General features: G+C 40.4%; 2 protein-coding genes across 2 annotated transcripts; one reads left to right on the forward strand and one right to left on the reverse strand.

Annotated features, from left to right (window-relative positions):
* Positions 1-1289: 1289 nt before the first annotated feature.
* On the forward strand, positions 1290-12997 carry naalad2 (N-acetylated alpha-linked acidic dipeptidase 2). The gene is made up of 19 exons (XM_035384487.1): positions 1290-1516; positions 1891-1999; positions 2599-2785; positions 3555-3656; positions 4167-4292; positions 4560-4746; positions 4871-4964; positions 5100-5195; positions 6808-6893; positions 7649-7768; positions 8388-8470; positions 8894-8957; positions 9158-9225; positions 9852-9943; positions 10504-10594; positions 10740-11004; positions 11495-11576; positions 11672-11764; positions 12113-12997. The coding sequence occupies exons 1-19, from the start codon at positions 1432-1434 to the stop codon at positions 12300-12302; spliced, it is 2220 nt and encodes a 739-aa protein (XP_035240378.1). The 5' UTR covers positions 1290-1431; the 3' UTR covers positions 12303-12997.
* A 1252-nt stretch (positions 12998-14249) lies between these two features.
* Positions 14250-20077, reverse strand: chordc1a (cysteine and histidine-rich domain (CHORD) containing 1a). The gene is made up of 11 exons (XM_035384490.1): positions 19787-20077; positions 18824-18873; positions 18671-18727; positions 18267-18427; positions 17766-17869; positions 17107-17165; positions 16928-16998; positions 16532-16637; positions 16084-16203; positions 15777-15839; positions 14250-15586 (listed from the first exon to the last, which is right to left on the reverse strand). The coding sequence occupies exons 1-11, from the start codon at positions 19848-19850 to the stop codon at positions 15425-15427; spliced, it is 1017 nt and encodes a 338-aa protein (XP_035240381.1). The 5' UTR covers positions 19851-20077; the 3' UTR covers positions 14250-15424.
* Between the last annotated feature and the right edge of the window lie 131 nt (positions 20078-20208).

Consider the following 20208-nt stretch of genomic DNA (forward strand, 5'->3'; position numbering starts at 1 on the left):
TCCTGATACACCTTCCTCTCCATCAAAGATAAAATAAAACTGTAAAGATTCATCAGTCAAACAAGAAAAACAACTAGCAGCACCCAGCCACAGCTAATATAATTCTATAGCCAGTCAGAGAGATTGAAGGCCATTCTTGTTACAGTGAAACCCCCACACTGCCTCTGCAGCTCTTCTTTCAGCCAGTTCTATCTGGACACTACTTTTCACTAAGTTCCACTGGCCAAGAAAAACAAACATTTTTAATTCTCTCTGCAATATAAATCACAAACAAATGATTAGAAATCAATTTGCACAAGGCATTAAAATGTTAGCATATCTCTTGTTTTTGTATGTTTTATGCTTGTGTCTGTAATGTTTTAACTTGTTTTTATGTTGTTTCAGAAGTTTGTGTCAAAGTTTTTGTTTCATGTAAATGTAATAAACAATGAAATCTGAATAATATCACCTAATTGATTAATCAACAACAACCATGTTTTAAAATTATCATTAACATTTCCCATTTGGAAATAGATCCTTGTTTGTTAATTTCTTCTGTTTTACCTATCTATTTCCCCTGAGGCATTGTCAAAGCACTGCTGTGTATGTGTGTAAGTGTGGATCCACACTTGGATCATTTTTATAGTAACTTCTTATTTTAGCAGATATTTCAGTTTCCATGTAGCTGCCTAAGGCTGGCTGACATTTAGTGTTTTCACTGAGAGTCAGCCTGAGGAGGGGTTCTGCCTCTCCCTCCATCTGAGGTTAATCCCTTTAAAGAGTAGGTTTTTTGGAATGTTTTTCCAAAATTCAGTCAGTGTTCTGGAACTCCATTACTTTCAATTATTAGTAGTGATTGAACATTGCACCAGCCTTAGAATGTTCAGTTAAAACATTCTAATCACATATTTGTGATCGCACACCTTAAAGGGTTAAATGCTGTTGAAGATCATTTCAAGTGAGAGAACGGCAGTCACAATGTACTGGATGTTGAGGACTTGCATTCAGATAACTGCATCTTGCATAGCAGAGCTGGTAATGAACAGACATGCTATACTGTGACAGAATAATAAATAATGGATGTGAATATTGTATGAATTGCAATATTATTTATGTATTTATACCTATACACTGTTTTGTAAATAACTTATAGGAAACGTTGGACAGAATTCTGCATTTTTTAAAGAATGTGGCCCGCTGCTTTGATTTAATAGTTTCTTAATCTCTGTAGCGCAGCTGCATAGAGTTTGCATTCCGAACCGCCAAGAGCCGCCCCCTTCCCACGCTGCCACAACCATTTGTTCAATTATTTCTCTCTCGCGCGCGCCCGCACACACACACACATACACACTGTAACGGAGTGGATGTTCTGCTTTCGTCACATGTAGATCGACTTTCTGAGTTGAGACGAAATACAAGCTAAATGTTGTGTAACATAGTTTGATAAGACGAATGGGGGTCCAGAATAGCAGACTTGTCAAATGGATTTGTTGGTTTGTCGTTGCGACGGTGTTTTTCTTAAATGGCTTCCTAATAGGTAAGTTATGAATTTTCTCCTCTTACTATCGAAAGTAGTAGGCTATCTACTATTTATTTATTGTATGTTGCTTTCCCTGTACTGCATGCCTGTGTAGCCTTTTATAGTTTTTAATCTCTTCTGAGCTATGGTCAAACAGTTTTGTACTAAAATATGTGGCCACCTAAGCCAGTTGCAGTAGGCTACATTGCAGTTCAGATTTAGTCTACGACACAGTCTGCTTGATTTAACAAAATAATTAGTCAAGAAGTATGAAAGATTAACCACAAAAATGCGATGGTGGGAAATCTCGAGGATAAATGTTTGTTTAGAAATGAGAATTTGCTGCAGCGGTTTGAAAATGGGGGAGAGCATTTTTTGGCTTTTTCTTCAAGGTTGGTACGCAAGACCCACTCAAAGTGACAGCAGTGTGACAGCGTCTCACAGATACCTGCGAGATTTCCTGGATGAAATGCAAGCTGACAAAATCAAGCAGCACCTGAGGTAGAATGCATGATGGTCGGTTCAATTAGGGGCTGGGCTGTTGACCTTTACTTTCTGTATCAACACTTTATAAATGATTATGACATTGTTTCAGTGTACTCAGTATGCTGTAATTGCTACTTTGCTCTTTGATTTTGTGCAGGAAGCCAAGTGCTCTTGAGGCATTTTGTACAGGTCCACCTCAGCATTGCAATGCTATCGAATTTGGAACGTACTATATCTCCCTTTCTCCTACTTGTATAGCTCTATGATTATTGCACTAAATAGAGCAGAGTGACACAATCACTTGCCTGCTTAATTATGCTTTTTACAAATGTAAGAACTATGTGCATTAAGTGCTGTGTTTTACTGTACTGTACAGTACATTACTACTGTATTGTATTATTTCCTTAATAGCATGCCTTGATATATGGAGCTTATGTTTCTTCATAGTAACTATACATTTGAAGAAACGGTGCCCTTGCTCAAGGGTACAGCAGCATAACCACAACTGAGATGCAGACCTGCAGTTTTAGATGTTTCCTACGAAAGAAGTGATGTTTAAGAGTTAGGGTTCACCTGAAGCCCTTTGGATGGCATCCTATTCCTGCTACCCTCAGGAAATTCACACGGCTCCCTCACCTGGCGGGAACTGAACAGAACCTCCGCCTAGCCCAGCAGATCAGGGACGAGTGGTTGCAGTTTGGACTGGACTCGGTGGAGATAGTGCCCTACGATGTGCTGCTGTCCTACCCCAACCAGACCAGCCCTAACTTCATCTCCATCATCGATGACCAAGGGAACGAGGTACACTGCTTTATTACTGTGCATGGTAAGAGGAATAAGGAGCTGTCCTCAGTGACCTGCTACTGCCTGGCTACCATAAGGAACTTTTAGGCACTGGGGGACTCCACCAACTGGAGAGGCAGGTTGGGAGGGGTATCAGATTACGATTGTGAACTGGGGGGATGGGGGGCTCATATTGCTATTGTGGACAGGAGGGGTGGGGGTTCAGCTTGCCCTCACAGCGAGGGGTGGGGGAGATTTGCAGTTGTGAAACGGGTAGGGGGGCATGTATTTTGGTTAGCTGAAATTGCGAATCTGGGGGGAGATGGATTTAGATCGCGACCCCCCCAAACTCTACCAATGCTGGCTATTGCTCACTTCATGATTTAAATATTAATTATGTACATATGTTATTACATTTTGTCTTGAGGGTTTTCTTACAGTAAGAACTACATAATGCTTACATCGGTACAATGCCACTTTATTACAATACATTCCCAATGCGGACCCAAGGCCCATTACTAATTATGAGGTTGATGTATAATTATCTTTACTCTTTACTCATATTCATGTTCATGTCTTATTTAAACACTTGATAGACTTGTGTATAACAATGCCGTGTATGGATGTCAGCTTTCCCATAGAGAAGTATGGATAGTAGAGGAGATGGACTGCAGATGTGGCCAAGGCTCCACTGAAAGCCTCATTGAGAAGAGCGTGCTGTAAGAAGCATTCCTCAATTGCTTGCGTGTAACGGTTTTTAGGGATTTGTATGATTGTTGCTTTGCAGGTGTACAGTACCTCCCTCTCGGAGCCTGTGCCCGAGGGGTATGAAAACATCTCTGATATCGTCCCACCGTACAGTGCTTTTTCGGCCAAAGGCCAGCCTGAGGTGAGGGGGCTGTATTCAACACCGCGCCGTTACCACGTGTAGGCCATTCGTATTTCCAGCCCATCTCTGTCTCAACTCAAGTTTGTTCTGTCTTATGTGTGCGAGTGGAATCGGTTTGTCAATGTCAACTGCATATCTCATTTGTGATTAATATATAACCATGGGTGCTGCTCATGTGTTGATATTACAAACATACTGGCACTATGTTTGACACCTTTGTTTAAAAAAATTATTGTCTTAAAATACAGAAGCATCTTTCAAAAAAAACATTTTTGAGAATGAATGTATTGAATATATCCGTACCCCCTTGGTTTTACAATATTTGTTATTTATCTTGGATGAAATATAGTTTGAGCCCATCTGCACTAATTTTTATTCTGTAAGACTTATCAGTGCAGATGGGCTCACATGAAACGCTACATGACAAAATAACCTCATTGCATGGTTCCTTTAAACAGGACAAACAGAGTGATTTCCACTGTTGAGATGCTCTGTGTTCTTCTCCAATAGGGTGATCTAGTTTATGTGAACTATGGGCGTACGGAGGACTTTTTTCAACTTGAACGTGAAATGGGAATCAATTGCACCGGCAAGATTGTCATCGCAAGATATGGCAAAATCTTCAGAGGTAACAAGGTCAGGATCAACTTTTGTTTTGAAAAGAATAACATGTAACTCCCCAGGACTGCATATTACCTAAGGTAGATTTAGTACTCTTGGATATACCCACAGACGGGTACAAAGTGACTTGAGCTCTGTGGTACTGGTATGGACACAGAATGCACACTTGTGGTAACAGTGAGTGAATTATGGCAGGTGAGCCTTGTGTTTCAGAGCCATGTTAGCTTACAACAAATAGACAGAGCTTTCCTGTGGGAGTCCCAGCTCTCTCTCTTCCTGCAGGTGAAGAATGCCATCCTTGCAGGTGCAATGGGCATAATCCTTTTTTCAGACCCGGCTGACTACTGCGCTCCAGGGGTGAAGACGTACCCAGATGGGTGGAACCTCCCCGGGGGAGGAGCCCAGAGGGGGAATGTCCTGAACCTCAATGGGGCGGGTGACCCCCTGACGCCTGGTTACCCTGCCAAAGGTGCAAGAGCAATTATGCAGCTGGTGAAACTGAAATTGGCAGCTCATCTAGGTGTTCTGCATGCTGACCATGGTAGTTAAGAGAATATTATGTGTTTTGCATCTCTTCCCCACATTTTCTGCAGAATACACCTACAGATTGAGCATTGATAAGGGAGTTGGGCTTCCCAAGATTCCTGTGCATCCCATTGGCTACAATGATGCTGTCAATCTGCTCAAGTGAGTTTATGTCCAGATCGTAAATCCTCACGAGAATATCAATAAATGACTGTTTTCTAATTGATAATGCTGTCCTATTAATGACACATATTAACCATTTTTTACTGTTCCATTGTTACATCACTTTCATCACAGAAATATGGGGGGAGAAATTCCCCCCAACAACTGGAAGGGGGACCTCAATGTCTCATATAGGATTGGGCCTGGATTCACAGCAGGGTTCACCACACAGTAAGAACCTCTTAACCTTTACTTCAGGAAGAGAACAAATAGATTATCCAGTCCATTGGGAAAGTGGTATTTGTGAGTGTTGCATTGCAATCAAATCAAATATATTTGCATTGCGCATTTTACAAAGAATTTACTACTGTACACTTCATGGTAAACACCAGGCTGAACCCCCACAAAGCAAGCTAAAAGTGGAAAGGAATAAGAGTTAGGGAAGTGCATTGGGTAGGAGATGCAGAGTGGAGATGGTGATATATAAGACTGAATCCACACAGGTGTGAGAGGCAGGAAACCTGAGACTGTAAGGCACCCTTGCATTTCAAAACAGTTTCTTTCTTAAGCCCCATATTCTTTTTACAAGACTAATGAAGATGTACTAGTCATCGTAAACATAAATCAATAAGTCACTAAATCTTTATTTTCTCTGCATTGCTTCACAGAGGTATTGGATTATAGGGGGCAAGTATTAAACAAGATTGTGAAGTGGTATGTGAGGTATATAGTGTAAGTTAAACTGCAATAGTGTCTGCTTCCCACACAATCTGTGGAAGGTTATTTCACAGCTTTGGAACCCTGATGCAAAAACCACTGTTTTTTTACTCGTGTGATGCTTTACTAGTTATTCACAGCATTTTGTAGTCATCATAGTATTTCCTTTAAAATCAATGAAGTGAACCATGAGGGTATATTATGCTGTTGTATTGTTTGGTCTTAGCCTTTGAGGCAGGTGAAGGAGTGGAAAATATAGTTTGGACATTGGACATAACTACTGGTTACCTGTCAGCAGCTGATCCAGCCTTAGAAGATATGGAGTGTACTGCTTTTGGCACTAAGCCCCACAGCCCTAGTTTGTGCATGTAGTATTCCTGAACCTTCACCAGCACTATTGAGAGGAAAGCACTTTATGGAGGGGGCCATAAATCTTATGCAAATGTTATGGACAAACTCTGAACCTACACCCATTTGCTGTTGACAAGAGTATTGGTTATTTATTGATAGGGTAAAAAAAAAATACAAATGCTATCAAGAACTGCCTGCTCACTAACGCTGGTTTACAGAGCTGATGCTTGTGTTGGATGGAATGAGATAAGTCTGTTCTGTCTTAGTTTACCTAAACTCACCACAAACTAGGCTGTTAGTCCTGAACACAAACACGTTTGTTGACAATCAAGCTAAGCATCAGTCGGCGTAACATTAGTGCATCTAACTGGAACACACCGATTGTGACCAGCTGACAGACTGGCCAGGACCCTTTCTGTCTAATGAAGGAGTTTAAAACAAGAGGCCTGTTCTGTATTCATTGTACATTTTCTGCTCCTTCATCCCCATTGTGACTCCCTAATTAATAGCTGGCACCGTTCCCAGTTCACGATAATGAAGGCTCTTGTATATCCCAAAGGGAGAGATCTGCTGGGAGATTTAAAAAAAAAAAAAAAAACTAACTATAGAGGGTTCTTTAAAATGCCAAAAATGCTGCTTACTAAAGTATGATCATTTTACATTTTGGGACTAAACTATGGCATTCACTGTATAATATTTATAGTTGTTATGTATAATGTAAAACAAACCACAATGTCCTTTTTTTTAAAGAGGACCTGTTCTCTTCCCTCTCCAGGAAAGTCAGGATGAATATCCACACAAACAACCAGGTGACCAGGATCTACAATGTCATCGGCAAAATTCGAGGGGCTGTGGAACCAGGTATGACATCACGGAACCTCAAAACTAGCACCAGAACTCGTACCCATTTTTCATCCCACCCAACCGCATGCAGGACACCTCTGACAAACAAATCAGGAAACGGTGTATCTCATGGTTACCCTCCCCTGTGGAGCCCAGGGATGGCATACAAAAATACCTAAAGAGTTGCTATAATTTAGTGCCTGCATTATATAAATGCTTGATTGTATTGTTGCGCTGTATGTTATTGACTGCTTCTGGAATTTTTTTATTAGTTGTTTCAGTTATTATGCCCTGTGTTGCTGGCTTCCACAGGATTGCAGGAACTAGGCAGTGGGTGTCCAGAGACAAAATTATCTCTGTATCTGATAAATCAACAAAATGACCCGTATGTTTATGTATTCTGATGGGGGGGGTCTATCTGTTCATCATGCTTAATAAGCGCATCTGTCAAGGCATGAAGGAATTCATTAAAATGTGTTTTATTGTCTGCAACAAATTACTGTTGTTTCATTTTCCATTCATTTTCCAATGTTCAGACTTTCCTGCAAATCTTCCAGATATGTTCTGAATATTTTTTGTGAACACTGGTAAGAGAAAAATGTCTGGACACAATGTGTTATCCGTGCATATCCACATAGGATATTCGGCTTTAGGTACTTGGCAGCCCCAGGCTGTAGAGCTCAAAGACTGAGGGATGAGGTAAAGTTAGTGCTGAGCCCACACCCGGAGGTCATTCAGGGCCACCGCCTGACGAACGGCCTGCTGTTTCCCAGACAGGTACGTGATCCTGGGGGGTCACCGGGACGCGTGGGTGTTTGGTGGGATCGACCCCATCTCAGGCGCGGCCGTAGTCCATGAGTCTGTGAGGAGTGCTGGGAAGCTTGTCAATCAAGGTTTGTGGTTACGCTCTTATCAACTGCCAAATTAAGTACACACATAGTGTTACCCGCCATTCTGTTTCACAGATCTTTCAAAGATTTTTAACGCTTCAACCTGTTAGGGGTTTATCGTAGCAATAAGTGTACGTGAGGCTACTGCTGCATTTACTTTGTATTTAAGGATAGTTATCTTATCTAATTCAAACGAGTGTCATAATATCAAAAGCCGCAATGGTCTTAAAACAAAATATGGAAAGTCTAGATTTGTTATTATAGAATAACAGTAACCATCATTAATATCATATATAAATTTATGTTTATCCTCACAGTATAGGTGTGAAGAGTTATGTCTGCTGTGGGTTTGAATAATGGCAGAAGCTTCCACACCACAAAAGATATTATTAACTAGGTCCCCAGCCAAGGGAGCTAATCATACTCCTTGCATATTTACCTCTATGACCTCATTGGGAATAGTGTTTCTTTTCTCACAGCATAGAAAACAATATATTCATTGTCACCAAATAGGGAACAGTGTTCGGTTTCAGTATAAGGAACAATTAATCTTTTTCACACGTGTGTTTACTTCTACATATGGTCCAGAACCTTTAATCCTTGTAGCATTGTTTCCCTTCAGGCTGGAGACCCAGGCGGACGATCATCTTTGCCAGCTGGGATGCAGAGGAGTTTGGGCTGCTGGGATCCACAGAATGGGCTGAGGTTTCAGGGTTTCCATTGACATCATTGTGGCCATTGAGCAGTTAGCATTTCACCAAAACAGTCTCTGCAATACGTGTACGTCACTGTTTTGGTGATTTGCTACAGAGAGGAATGCAATTTTGTGCAGTTTCTGCAGTAGATTGCATTTCTCTTAGCATATCGCCAAGCAGTTACATACACAAATTGCAGAGACTGCTTATGAAAGACCAAACACATAGTCACACATGCAACTCGTAGTATCTGACACATTTAAGTGAAATTATTGTTATGGCTATTCTGCAGCATTGAGAGCAGGTTTTTCCAAATCCCCCAGACCACACATTTGGCATGCGGTTACTTTGTTTTGTAGCATCTCATGCGTTGTGATGTACATCCTAAATAAATGCCAATATTTGTGGCCTTAAATTTGGTTTAAATTTGCAGGACAACTCAAAATTGCTGCAAGACAGAGCTGTGGCTTACATCAATGCTGACTCCGCTATAGAAGGTGAGATCTGGCTCTCTTTTTGCCCTGTTACTAAAGTTCACCTTCTGTGAGGAAACAACAGGGAAGGACAGTGTTAATTATCAGGTGTGAAAGATCCAAAGAATTTAACGGGCCCACAAAAGCTCCAAAGAGGCATGTGAATTCTAGTGTTACAAACTACAAGACTGTTCTTATTTCTGACTAAGCTGTTATGACTGCAGGTACTTACACCTTGAGGGTAGACTGCACACCATCACTCCACACTCTTGTGTATGATGTCACCAAACAGGTAATGTCACTGTGGTCAACATCATTAAATGTCTTTGAACACATTTATGGGTATTCAGCAGTGGAAAGCCAAAATGAAATGGATGTATCTGGTGATTATAGTGAGCTGTGCACATGAGTAATATGGCTGGGAAAAGAACGCTGTCACACAAGTAGGACGCCAGATAAACCATTAACAAAAAATATAAAAAAGAACTTGATGTGACCCAAGGACATTATGACTTGGAATACAAAACCTAATAGTTTACTTAAGTTAACTTTCACATACCACTGCACTTTCCCAGACATTTTTAGACTTCAAGCTTTCGTTCAGTCAACAAAAGCGAGTTCACTTTCTTGGTTTTTCAAAATATTTTATTTTAGTTTTGCCGTATGTTTTTGATTAGAGTTTTGGTGTGTGTTGAAGGAAATTTTTGGTATTTGCATACGTTCCTGAGAACCTGCCACATTTACAATGGCTGGTACATTAGGTGGTTTGTGGTCACACATGCTAAATATCAAAATTCCCAGAAAGTGGGAAACTATCCCTTTAAATAGTTTTTTTTTGTTGAACAACTCTTGTTGCCATTTATGGCCTTGATTCTCCTCTTCAGTTTCACTGTATTTTCATTTGTTTTATTTCTTGAGATTGCCAGTCCTGATGAAGAGGATGCTGGGATATCTCTCTATGAGAGCTGGCACAAAAAAGACAACTGGACGGGGGATCGAGACGCACCCAGGTAAAATGTAAAAAAAAAAAGGAAACATAACTTCAACTTCATCAATGACACTGCTTCAAATAATACTAAGTTCACTATCTTTATAAGATTTATTGGATTGAAAGGTTCGGTGATTTTTGGCCATAAATGCACGTTGCAGAATATTTGTTCATGAAGTGTAAGAGAAATGGAAAGAAAATGTAGACTATCTGAAAGTATTTAAGAAATTTCATGTACAATCTACATTCAGTCAATAGAAAATTCTGCAAATGCGGATATCTACGGGCAAGGGGAGTCTATCTGCAAAACCTCCAACCAGAAAGTCTGCATGAGAGAGGAGTTATCTGGTGTACCCATTCACTTCATATGCATATTAACAAACTAAAAATGTGTCTCATAAGCTGGTTGACTAGTAATCATAATGACATGGTAGTGAATTATATAAATTAATTCATTTTTGTTTATGCTGACAGACCTGGATTTATCCTGGATTGAGATTGTGAATTAGGGTTGTATGTTCAGTTATGCCTGGTTTATAGCTATGGCCCCAATGATCATGATGCTTTCATCTCCCTCTGCAGAATCAGCAAGCTGGGCTCAGGCAGTGACTTTGAAGCATACTTCATAAGACTGGGAATCGCTTCTGGGAGGGCCAGATACACCAAGAACAGGGTGAGATGACTGCACCACAGCTCTCGTGCTACACAGGGAAAGGCTGATTGCCCACATTCATTGCCTTACTGCTCAAACAGATTCTTGCAGGTTCTCAGGGAAAACCTGATGTTTGTATGTATGTGCATGTGTGTGTGTCTGACAGAAAACTGAAAGGTACAGCAGTTACCCAGTATACCACAGCGTGTACGAGACATTTGAACTGGTGGAACGTTTCTACGACCCCACCTTCCGGAAGCTGCTAGCAGTGGCCCAGGTTAGGGGAGGTCTCATCTTCCAGCTGGCTGACTCCCAGCTCCTCCCACTGGACTGCAATGAGTATGCCATTTACCTGAACAAATATGCCCAGAGCATCTTCATGCTCGCTCAGAAACACCAGGCCGACCTGCTCAAATATCAGGTCTTATTCGGTGAGCGACCGTCTTTTTGGAGAGGCACTTCCCCACACACACACACACACACACACACACATTCACACAGCCAAACGCCAGCTGTATAACACATTGCAGGTGAGCAAAGGTCCCAGAGCCTTATGATAACAGTCATTAGAATTACAGGAACAGGAACTGTGTCTGTTTGCTTGCTAATTTGTTAGCTAGGTCTGACTCAACTGGAGCTGTTCTCAGGGCTACAAAATTATTGGATTGGAGATTTAAGCCCACAAAACGTTATCCACTACAATAATTTATTAATTCACTGGATACATGTTTGGCCAAATGACAGTTTTACACATTTCTAGAAGCACAGCTAGTTGACAAAAATGCACATATTCTAGGAACACGTAATTGATGTGGTAAGGACCCTGAATTGTCAAAATATGTCAACTGAAAGATAAGTGAAATAAGTCCCGCTGTCTAATTGAAACATTTTTAATTTTGTCGTGCTTTTCTCCTGGGCCAGATTCTCTTTTTTCTGCTGTGAATAATTTCACAACTGCTGCAAGGGACTTCCACAATCGTCTTACACACCTGGACGTGGCCAAGTAAGCAAGGTCTATTTCTGAGTTTCACATCCGAATGCAAATAGTCTTTCTGAGTTTTTAGTATTGAATCTTGCACTGTTTGTTCTTTCATCCAGCTCTATGGAGGTCCGAATGGTAAATGATCAGATGATGTATCTGGAGAGGGCATTTGTGGATCCCCTTGGATTACCAGGGAGACCTTTCTACAGGTTAGAAATTGTGCCAATTTCATAAAATCAAAACTAAGACCCATGCAGCACATGCCAATAACAGTGACATCACCAATGTGTAACACCATGCAACATCTGCCTAGCAAGGAGATCTATAGACAATGATCAGGTCTATCTAAACTATTACCTCTATTTAAACATTTTCATCTTAGTTTCAGGCTTTGGTTGCGGTGAAATTAAAACAACAGATTCATTAATCACAATGTAAAAATCTAATGCAAATTTGATCAATAATCAGTGTTATTGTACCATATATTTATTTTTATCTATAGCCAGATCATTGTGATCTCCTTTAAAATGTTGCTCTTCTTTTTTCTAATCTGACAGGCATATTATTTTTGCACCAAGTAGTCATAACAAGTATGCCGGGGAGTCTTTCCCTGGAATCTATGACGCCATGTTTGATATCGAGAACTCTGAAGATCCCGCCGCTGCATGGGAAGAAGTAAAAAGACAGATCAGCATTGCAGCCTTCACAGTTCACGCAGCGGCCACTACCCTCATGCCAGCCGCATGAAGGCCTCTTTTCTGAATGGAAAAATACATCTCCAGCCCTCTGACCTGGGGTTGGGTCTGGGGTTTCATCCAACCCTGTGAATGCTGGGGAGTTACACTGGGTTAAGTTGGAGGTGAAACAAGTTGTTTCACCTGGATCTTCAAGTCATAATGAGTCGAGAGTATTAAGAGTTGGAGATGGTCAGCTGTTGTTCTCAAGTACCAATTGGCTGCACATTTTGTTTAATCAAGAAATGATTATCCACTTGAAATATGAAGTCATGTGAAGTGGCCCGTAATGCCAACAGTGACATACTCTGAGTGGCGGATTGTCACATGTAGAGACATGATAGGGTGGGAATAACCTATATCCATTGTTATGTATTTCCATGTCCAGATCAAATCAGGACTGAGACACAAGACTGTGGCTCTGCTTTGTGGAATTTTACCCCACCATCTGATGTTAGTCCAAGTCTGCTGACTCCAATCACTAGTGCTGTCAGGCAGTGCAACAGGGTAAAAAATGGTGGATCCTGATAGATGTTCTCAGCTTAAATTACTTTGATTGTAAAAATGAAACCGGTACCATCTCCAGGGACAATATATCCCACCTTAATCATAAGCAATAGTGTAGGTTGAATGGATCACAAATGTTTTGTGACTTAAGTTGTATTATTTGTATTTGTCTCTTTGGCTATTAAAGGTCTACATTTTACACATGCTGTAGTAGATGAAAAGCCACTCTGAAATGTTCCTGGGTTACCTCCAAGCATGCTGTTGCTTGACTGCTTTTGCTTGTAATTAAATGCTACCCCTATTGTGAATCCTCCAAATTAAAAAGTGAACAAAGATGAAAGTGGTTAATATTGGTAAAATAAACATCAGTTGAAGACTCACTTCCATCACTGGGATGACAAATACTCAAGAAGGATAATCTTTAATACGAAACATGTATACAATTCCCAGAATGGTAAAATACTCTGTCATACTTTTGACAGAAGTGGACAAACTGTGCTTTGTCAAATTGACATTTGAAATTTTCAAATCTTTTTTTTAAAGTTCATGTCCGATGCCAAACTGGAGTTTATATTATTCTTTGCAGTTTGACAGCTGTCAAATTCATGCTTTGATGGCCATGTAAGTATACTGTTGGTTATGAGCATTCCCATATTCCAAAATAACATGCAAATGTTTTTTTCAAATGACTCCGATGTAGTTCAGAATGTTTTTCCACTGTATTTCCAGTCAAGCAAGAACCAATCTGGAAATCTTGCCACCTTCAGCCCTGTTACTCCAGTATGGTTATAAGCAGCACAGAAGCAGTCTTTGAAATTTGTGATGAAATCCTCAAAGTTTAGCCAACGTACCGTGTTAAAAAGGCTTGTGAACTTTTCAATCCTCCAGGAATGCTTTGCAAAGTACAGTAATTGCTCAAACTGGGCTTCTTCCCTGAATGTGGTCTCCTGGACAACGCTTTGCATTTCCATCCACATCAACAGGTTGTCAGCAAGCAGTCTGGAAGGAGGCTTGGTACGGTAAGAGTAATGGGTAGTGACAGCAATCACAGCATGAAAATGGTCTATGTGGTCTGCTGGCCTCTTCTGCGATCACTTGCAGTGAAAAATGGAACAAGGTGGGTGATCTTGACGTTGTGAAGCTATTTTGATTCAGAGCAACTACAAACACTTAAAGCATACATTTTCTTTTGCTGCAGCTTAATTATGAGCAAACTTTGCCAAACACCCCCGGAGGATAGCAGTTTAAGAAACCAAGTTCCGATGAAATTTCTCTGGCTTACATTCATTTCTTGCCCGATTTGTACTTTTATGCTTAGCACTGATAAATTTGTCGGTAAACAGAATTTACAATTTCTCAGGAAAGAACAATCGAGAGAGCTATTGTAAAGTGGAAAAATACAGCCGAGGGCCAAATATGCAATGACTATGATTACTGTGATGTGAACAGCACAAACATTTTCCATGATTTTTATTCACCGTGGCTATAGGAAAATTAAACTTCTGAATCCGCTTTAAAACCAAACTGAGCTTGAGGGTCATGAATTAGTCGAATGAAGATTAAATGCAATGGAGAAAAGGAGCACAGCCACTTCAATGTTGGTACACTTTTGAAAAAAAAAAAAACAACAAAGATACAATTATGCAGTATAAATCCACGTATTCACTGTGGAAATGAAAATACAGTTGAAAGCTGTTAATATCCCCAGTGCAGTTCAGACAAATATTGTGGGTATTGCAGCAGGTGTAATATTAACTGGGTTAAAATGACAAACTGTAACCAGTGGTTTCAAAAAATGCTAAACGAGGATATTAGCCAGGTTCATCTGTGCTGCCAATAATTTAATGTTCCTCCTCATGCTTCTGTATACATTAAGCAGAGTGGCACAATACAAATCAAAGTGCATTCAGTATACCAATGCGCAATAGCCTTTATAATACAAAAGGCCTACTGTATACTGCACAATCAGTCATGAAAAAGCATGCACCTACTGTAACCAGATTTGCATTCCCACTAGCTAACGTTAACTGAATCTCATAACATACACTGCCATATCAAGACCAGGGCAGTTTGAATACATGCTTGGAAATGAATATTTGGTTGTGGAGGGGAAGGGTGCAGCTGGCAATCCACAAAATACTAAATCAAAACATAACCTGGACATGGGTACCTGTATTGAGAAAACCCACTTTGAGAAGTAGTTAAAATCTCTTTCACTTATAGTGTAGCTATAAGTGAATTCTGTACAGTGGAATGCCAAGAGTAAGAAAACAAAAAGAAAGTACAGAAAAATAGCATTAGTGCACAGCGGGGGAAAAGGGCTGAAAACAAAATTGATTTTGACAAACTTCGAGGTTACCCTAAATTTGAACCACTGCATACATTACCCATGTTTCTTATTATAAGCACACTTTCTGGATTTGTAGCTATGGTAACCTGCTGGCTCTGGTCCTGTCTCGGGTATTCAGAGGTAAACGATGGTTAAAATTGTTCAGAGGATACAGTACAGAGTATCTGGGGGAGAAAAATAGGATGTGGATTCTCTACAGTATGCCAAAATGACCAAGTCACCTCAGTATGCCGTTCGTCCCTGACACTGTGGTCTCAATAATCTGTGTATGCGCTTTTTTAATCATCGGGGTCTTCGTCTGCATTTTCCTTCTTTTCTGCAGGCTGAATTTTCACCGGAGGTAGATCGAGTCTGGCCCACGTCATCGGCTCTGCTTTCTTCATGGCAATCTCAATCTTTGTTGCCATCATGTTCATGACACTCTTGTTCACATCGATGACCTGGCCAGCATCCAAGGGTCAGTTTAAGAACAAGAAAGTTTCTGTGTAAGCTATAATTTGTTCCAACCTTTCAACAACAGGTTCCAAACAATTTCTGATTACTTGAGGTTTGGTTTGAACAAATGTCAGCATAAACATTGTACATAATGACTGAAAAGCATTCACAATAAATAGCATCATTTGTACTTACACCCCACAAATCGATGTTGTGCTGAAATTCCTTTTCCCCTTCAAATATGATGTGGATATTGAGCTGTAATTTGGGGGGAAACAAATGTCACAAGACAGCTAGCATAAGATATTCATGAAAAACCAATCCAATTCCAAGTCCTTGTTTGCAACCACACTGCAATCAATGTCCACATTTACGTATTACTATTATTAGTAGTAGCAGTATCATTATTAATAACCACTAACACACATTTGTTGTGCTTACCGACCAATTGGTAACGGTGTGGCAGCAGGTAGAAGGTGCAGTACTGGACAGGGCCTCTTACCTTTGTGCTGTTCCCCTCCACAAAGCTCAACTCTGGAATGGAGTTTCTGGCATAGACAGAGATCATGACCTGGCTGCCTGTCTGGTGCCAGTCAAACCTACAGGGCACAATCTTCTTCCCCTTTAAACAGAGATCAACAAAGTGAGGAAAGAAAATTTCCCCAAAAGCAAAAATCTTGTCAGTAAACATGCATAGTGATGATTTAAGCATTCATAGACTAATGGTCTATTTATTAAACTGTAAGACATACTGGAACTTTTGCAGTATTGTGCACAGTATAAAAGCAATACACCATGAATGTAATTCCCCATTGCACATAAAAGCCGTAGCTCAATTGCCATTAACCCACAGACCAATGCAAAAAAAAAAAAAACTGTTCAAATTTTAGAAATTTTAGTAGCACAGTACAAGAAAACCCAAGGCCTGTGACTAAAGAAGAAAAACTCACTGTGTCCTCTTTCTTCCATAGGTGCTTTCCTTTTGTACAGCCCTCTTGGGACAGAAAGGTGTTAAAATCTGAGGTTTTCCTCTTGCAGCAGCTCCAGTACTTCATCCTGGTGACAGAAGAACATGTATGGCCTAAGTATTCAAACCACAATTTCAGTCATTCTCCTGCAGTGGTCTTGTGGGGCTTTCCCCTGGGCACCAGGACTTAGGAGCTTCTTTTTGTCATTTCAAAATGGTTTTGGACCTAGACTACAGTCCAGATAAAGGGCTCTATGAGGGGAAATCACACTGACTAAAGGCATACAACACCCACTTGGTCCTTGAGAATTTTGTAGCACGAGAGAGCACATTATAATGAGCGAAGACATGGGGATTGGGAGACAAAAGAGACTCTTACCCTTCATGGAAAATGGGAACTCCTGGATGATACATACACGCCTCCTCGTTGCTTCCTGGTCCATTGAAAGTCTGGAAAACATAAGAGGGGAAAATTCCATCCAATAATGCATGTGCAACCATATAAATGCAGTTTTAAGAATGGCGACTAAAAAATACAAAACAGTCAGGAACATGTACCTTTGAACAGCCTCCATTTTTGCAGGATGTCCCAATCTTCACTTCATCACCCTCCTCCTCTGAAAAATACAAGTTTTTATCATTTTAAAGAGGAAGCCAAAGACATTACACATGGACAGTGGCATACGTTTCCATTAAATGCAGCAAGCTGGGGCTCAGACAAAAGTAACTGTTACACTCAAACCCAAAGCCAAGAAGAGAATGGCAGAAGAGTCACACAGATTGTATTATTTAAATACAGTACATATCTATCATGCTCAAAGGGCTATAAAAGTATGACTAAAATGAAGAAGGTGCTCTCTGGGAGGGGCATAAACTGCAGGAGAGAGCAGTTACAAGGTACTCATAAGTTTAAAGGGCTGTAATTGATGAGAAACAATCAGAGGAAAACCATTTACTACCCACGGGTAGCAGCAAAACAGCCTTCGTAAAGGTCTTTTGAATATAACCACCTCCAAGAAGTGTTGCAATGATGTCTCCTTCCTGTATATTGTATAAATGTAAAAAGAACCAATAGTACACCACCACCTCAATCTTTTAGTTTTTAAATGTGGGAGAATGGGGTTTGACAATTTAAAACCTGAAAAGCAAAGTAATGTTCACCTATTTTTTATTTTACTGTACTTATTATACTGGTGTGTAACACAAAAAACAACTACCTTTCTTCTCGGGCTCACTGACTTCAGATAGCTTCAGTTTTTCCAATGACTGCTTCAGAGAGAGGGAGACTTTTTGCTGTAGCCTAATAATAGGCTCATCGCCACTAAAGTACACAAGAAAAGAGTAATGACATCAATCACTTCAGTTTTGAGAAAAGCAAAACATTCCCTAAATCTAGTTCTAAATCATTTATTGTAATATTAATAGATTGTGCACATCAGTCACACTGGTGTGTTGTGAATACTCTCAACCAAAAGCTTGTAAAGCAGGTCAGTCCACCACTGTACATGTAAATAAATATATATTTTGCACATCTACATCATAAATCTTATTTGCATACACACATAATATAAAAGTACATTATTTTTGGTTCTTTTTTCATCCTAGTTTCCTGAAGAATCAAACAGTGTGAATGAGATACAAGTTTATCAGTGTCAATTTCGCTAAGCGAGGATGTCCTGATACTATAACGGCTGGTCAATAATATGATTTGGCAATACCTTGGTCGCTGAATTGACTCCACGGGTTTTGGTGCTTGGATAACATACTCGTTGAACTTTGGTTTCAGGTCCTCTAGTTCTTTCTTCTCACCAGATGTCTTGACATCTGGTTTCACAGGTTCAGGAGGCTTCTCTTTATTGTGTGGGCCCTTTGTACACCCCTTCACAAAAAGAACTTCAATAGCACTCAGTAATTCAAGGTACACATGAACACTAATACTGACAAGGAAAATTGTAATGATCACCTAAATGCTATGGGAAGAAAAGTCAGAATTACAATTAGAAAATTGTCAAGTTCTGTAATTACAAGGAACAATTGTGAGGAACAACTTTTAGAATCGCACGCTATTCTAAAGAAACAAAATACTCTGTGCCAGGTGTATGAAGCAGGTTTCTTTACTTACAGCAATGCTTAAGAAATCAGAGAAGTCAGTCGTCCGTCTTTTACAACAAGACCAACCCTAAAACAACAATGAAAAACACCATGACTTTTCAACTGAAAAGGAGGTTCTTTAAAAAAAAGTTTCTCCCCCCGTTTACGTTCGGGCGAAACTTACTTTTAGTGCATCGTGAAAGACAGGAACCCCAGGGTGGTAAGTACAAGAATCTGAGGGGGGAAATACCATTCATAAACACGAGGCAAAACGACTGCAGCTATAATACACATACGATAGTACCGTTGTTCCCAAGGGCGACAGTTTCACAACAGCGACCTCTGTACCGTTTGCTACTCCCGAAATGTTTGAAAGCCACGGCCACCGACGCTCCCCCAGTGTCTTTCCTGACTGATACATGCCCTGGCTGTCACCGAAAATCGCCGAATTATGTTTGTAGTTTAGACCTCGTGCCTCAACCATTTTCAAACAACAGTTAAAATTCAGGAATCCACCAAATCAACCAGCTAAATTACACTGGTAGCTAACCGCGTAAATTAGAGTCATTCACTAAGCAAACGCTAACTAGCCACCTTAATTATTTGTTCTCGCTAACCAAGCGTGAGCTAGCTGCTGACAACAAGAAAAGTTACTACTTAGGCAAATTTTACCAGCGCAAACCAATTAACTGAGTGGTGCAAACCACATACCATAGAAAAACCTGAAATGGGGATGACCTTTCCTATTTTTATTCTTCCGGTTTACCTGATACAATATAGTCCACATGCATCTTTTTTCTTGATAACCAACGTAAGGGCCACTATCCTCAAAAACGAATATCGCTAATCATTATCTAACCAGCGACCTGGTGTTAGTTTTTGCTGAGATAACATTATTTGAAGACCGACTAACGTTACCAAAACATTAGCTAACTTAACGTTTGAGTAATAATAGCTGCTACCACTACTGCTAGTGAGCCATGCCAACGTTGTCTAGCTAGTCAACTAGGATCAAGTCAGGTAGCTAGCCAGCGAAGTTATCCAGCAAACTAATATTATTGTTTTAGTTAAAACTTGTTAGTTAGCTAAACGTGCAAGTAACACTGGCTTCATCTAACGAGTCGTATGTTAGGTAACACTCACTTACCATCTGGGTTTTTGTCTGGGTCAAAGCGTTGTCCGCAACCTTTATTGTAACACAGCAAAGACATAATAAAGCACTGCACAAACTCAAACGAAATATGGCTAAATGTGTTATCAAATATAACGCTGGTGGTTGCTAGCCAGATACAGGAAGACACAAACGCCGAAGCCGCCTGTGCGTGGTTGTACTTTCAGGTTGCTAGCTAAAGAGATTCGACTATCCGTTTGTTTCACTGTTATTTCCGGAAATTACCGGGCGCTTCGGGAAACTTCGCGAAGGTTGAGGGTGAGGCTACAGGAACAAGTTTGACAAAATAACGTGACTCGAGATGTCATAGGAGGGGCGGGGCGGGGCGGGGTGACGTCCATTTTCGATACAACGCCACCAAACTAGAGAAAATAGAGAAAAGAGATATAGGGTGGCGT

The sequence above is a fragment of the Anguilla anguilla genome, chromosome 12, assembly GCF_013347855.1.
Source record: "Anguilla anguilla isolate fAngAng1 chromosome 12, fAngAng1.pri, whole genome shotgun sequence".
NCBI lineage: Eukaryota > Metazoa > Chordata > Actinopteri > Anguilliformes > Anguillidae > Anguilla > Anguilla anguilla.

Excerpts from the sequence above, each read along its gene's own strand:
- naalad2 (XM_035384487.1), top strand. The coding sequence starts at position 1,432 with ATGGGGGTCCAGAATAGCAGACTTGTCAAATGGATTTGTTGGTTTGTC. Across the intron at positions 2,000-2,598 it reads AAAATCAAGCAGCACCTGAG|GAAATTCACACGGCTCCCTC; the intron begins GTAGAATGCATG and ends TGCTACCCTCAG. Across the intron at positions 8,958-9,157 it reads TGCTGACTCCGCTATAGAAG|GTACTTACACCTTGAGGGTA; the intron begins GTGAGATCTGGC and ends TTATGACTGCAG.
- chordc1a (XM_035384490.1), bottom strand. The coding sequence starts at position 19,850 with ATGTCTTTGCTGTGTTACAATAAAGGTTGCGGACAACGCTTTGACCCA. Across the intron at positions 18,874-19,786 it reads CCCAGACAAAAACCCAGATG|ATTCTTGTACTTACCACCCT; the intron begins GTAAGTGAGTGT and ends TTCCCCCCTCAG. Across the intron at positions 16,204-16,531 it reads TATGGAAGAAAGAGGACACA|GGGAAGAAGATTGTGCCCTG; the intron begins GTGAGTTTTTCT and ends CTCTGTTTAAAG.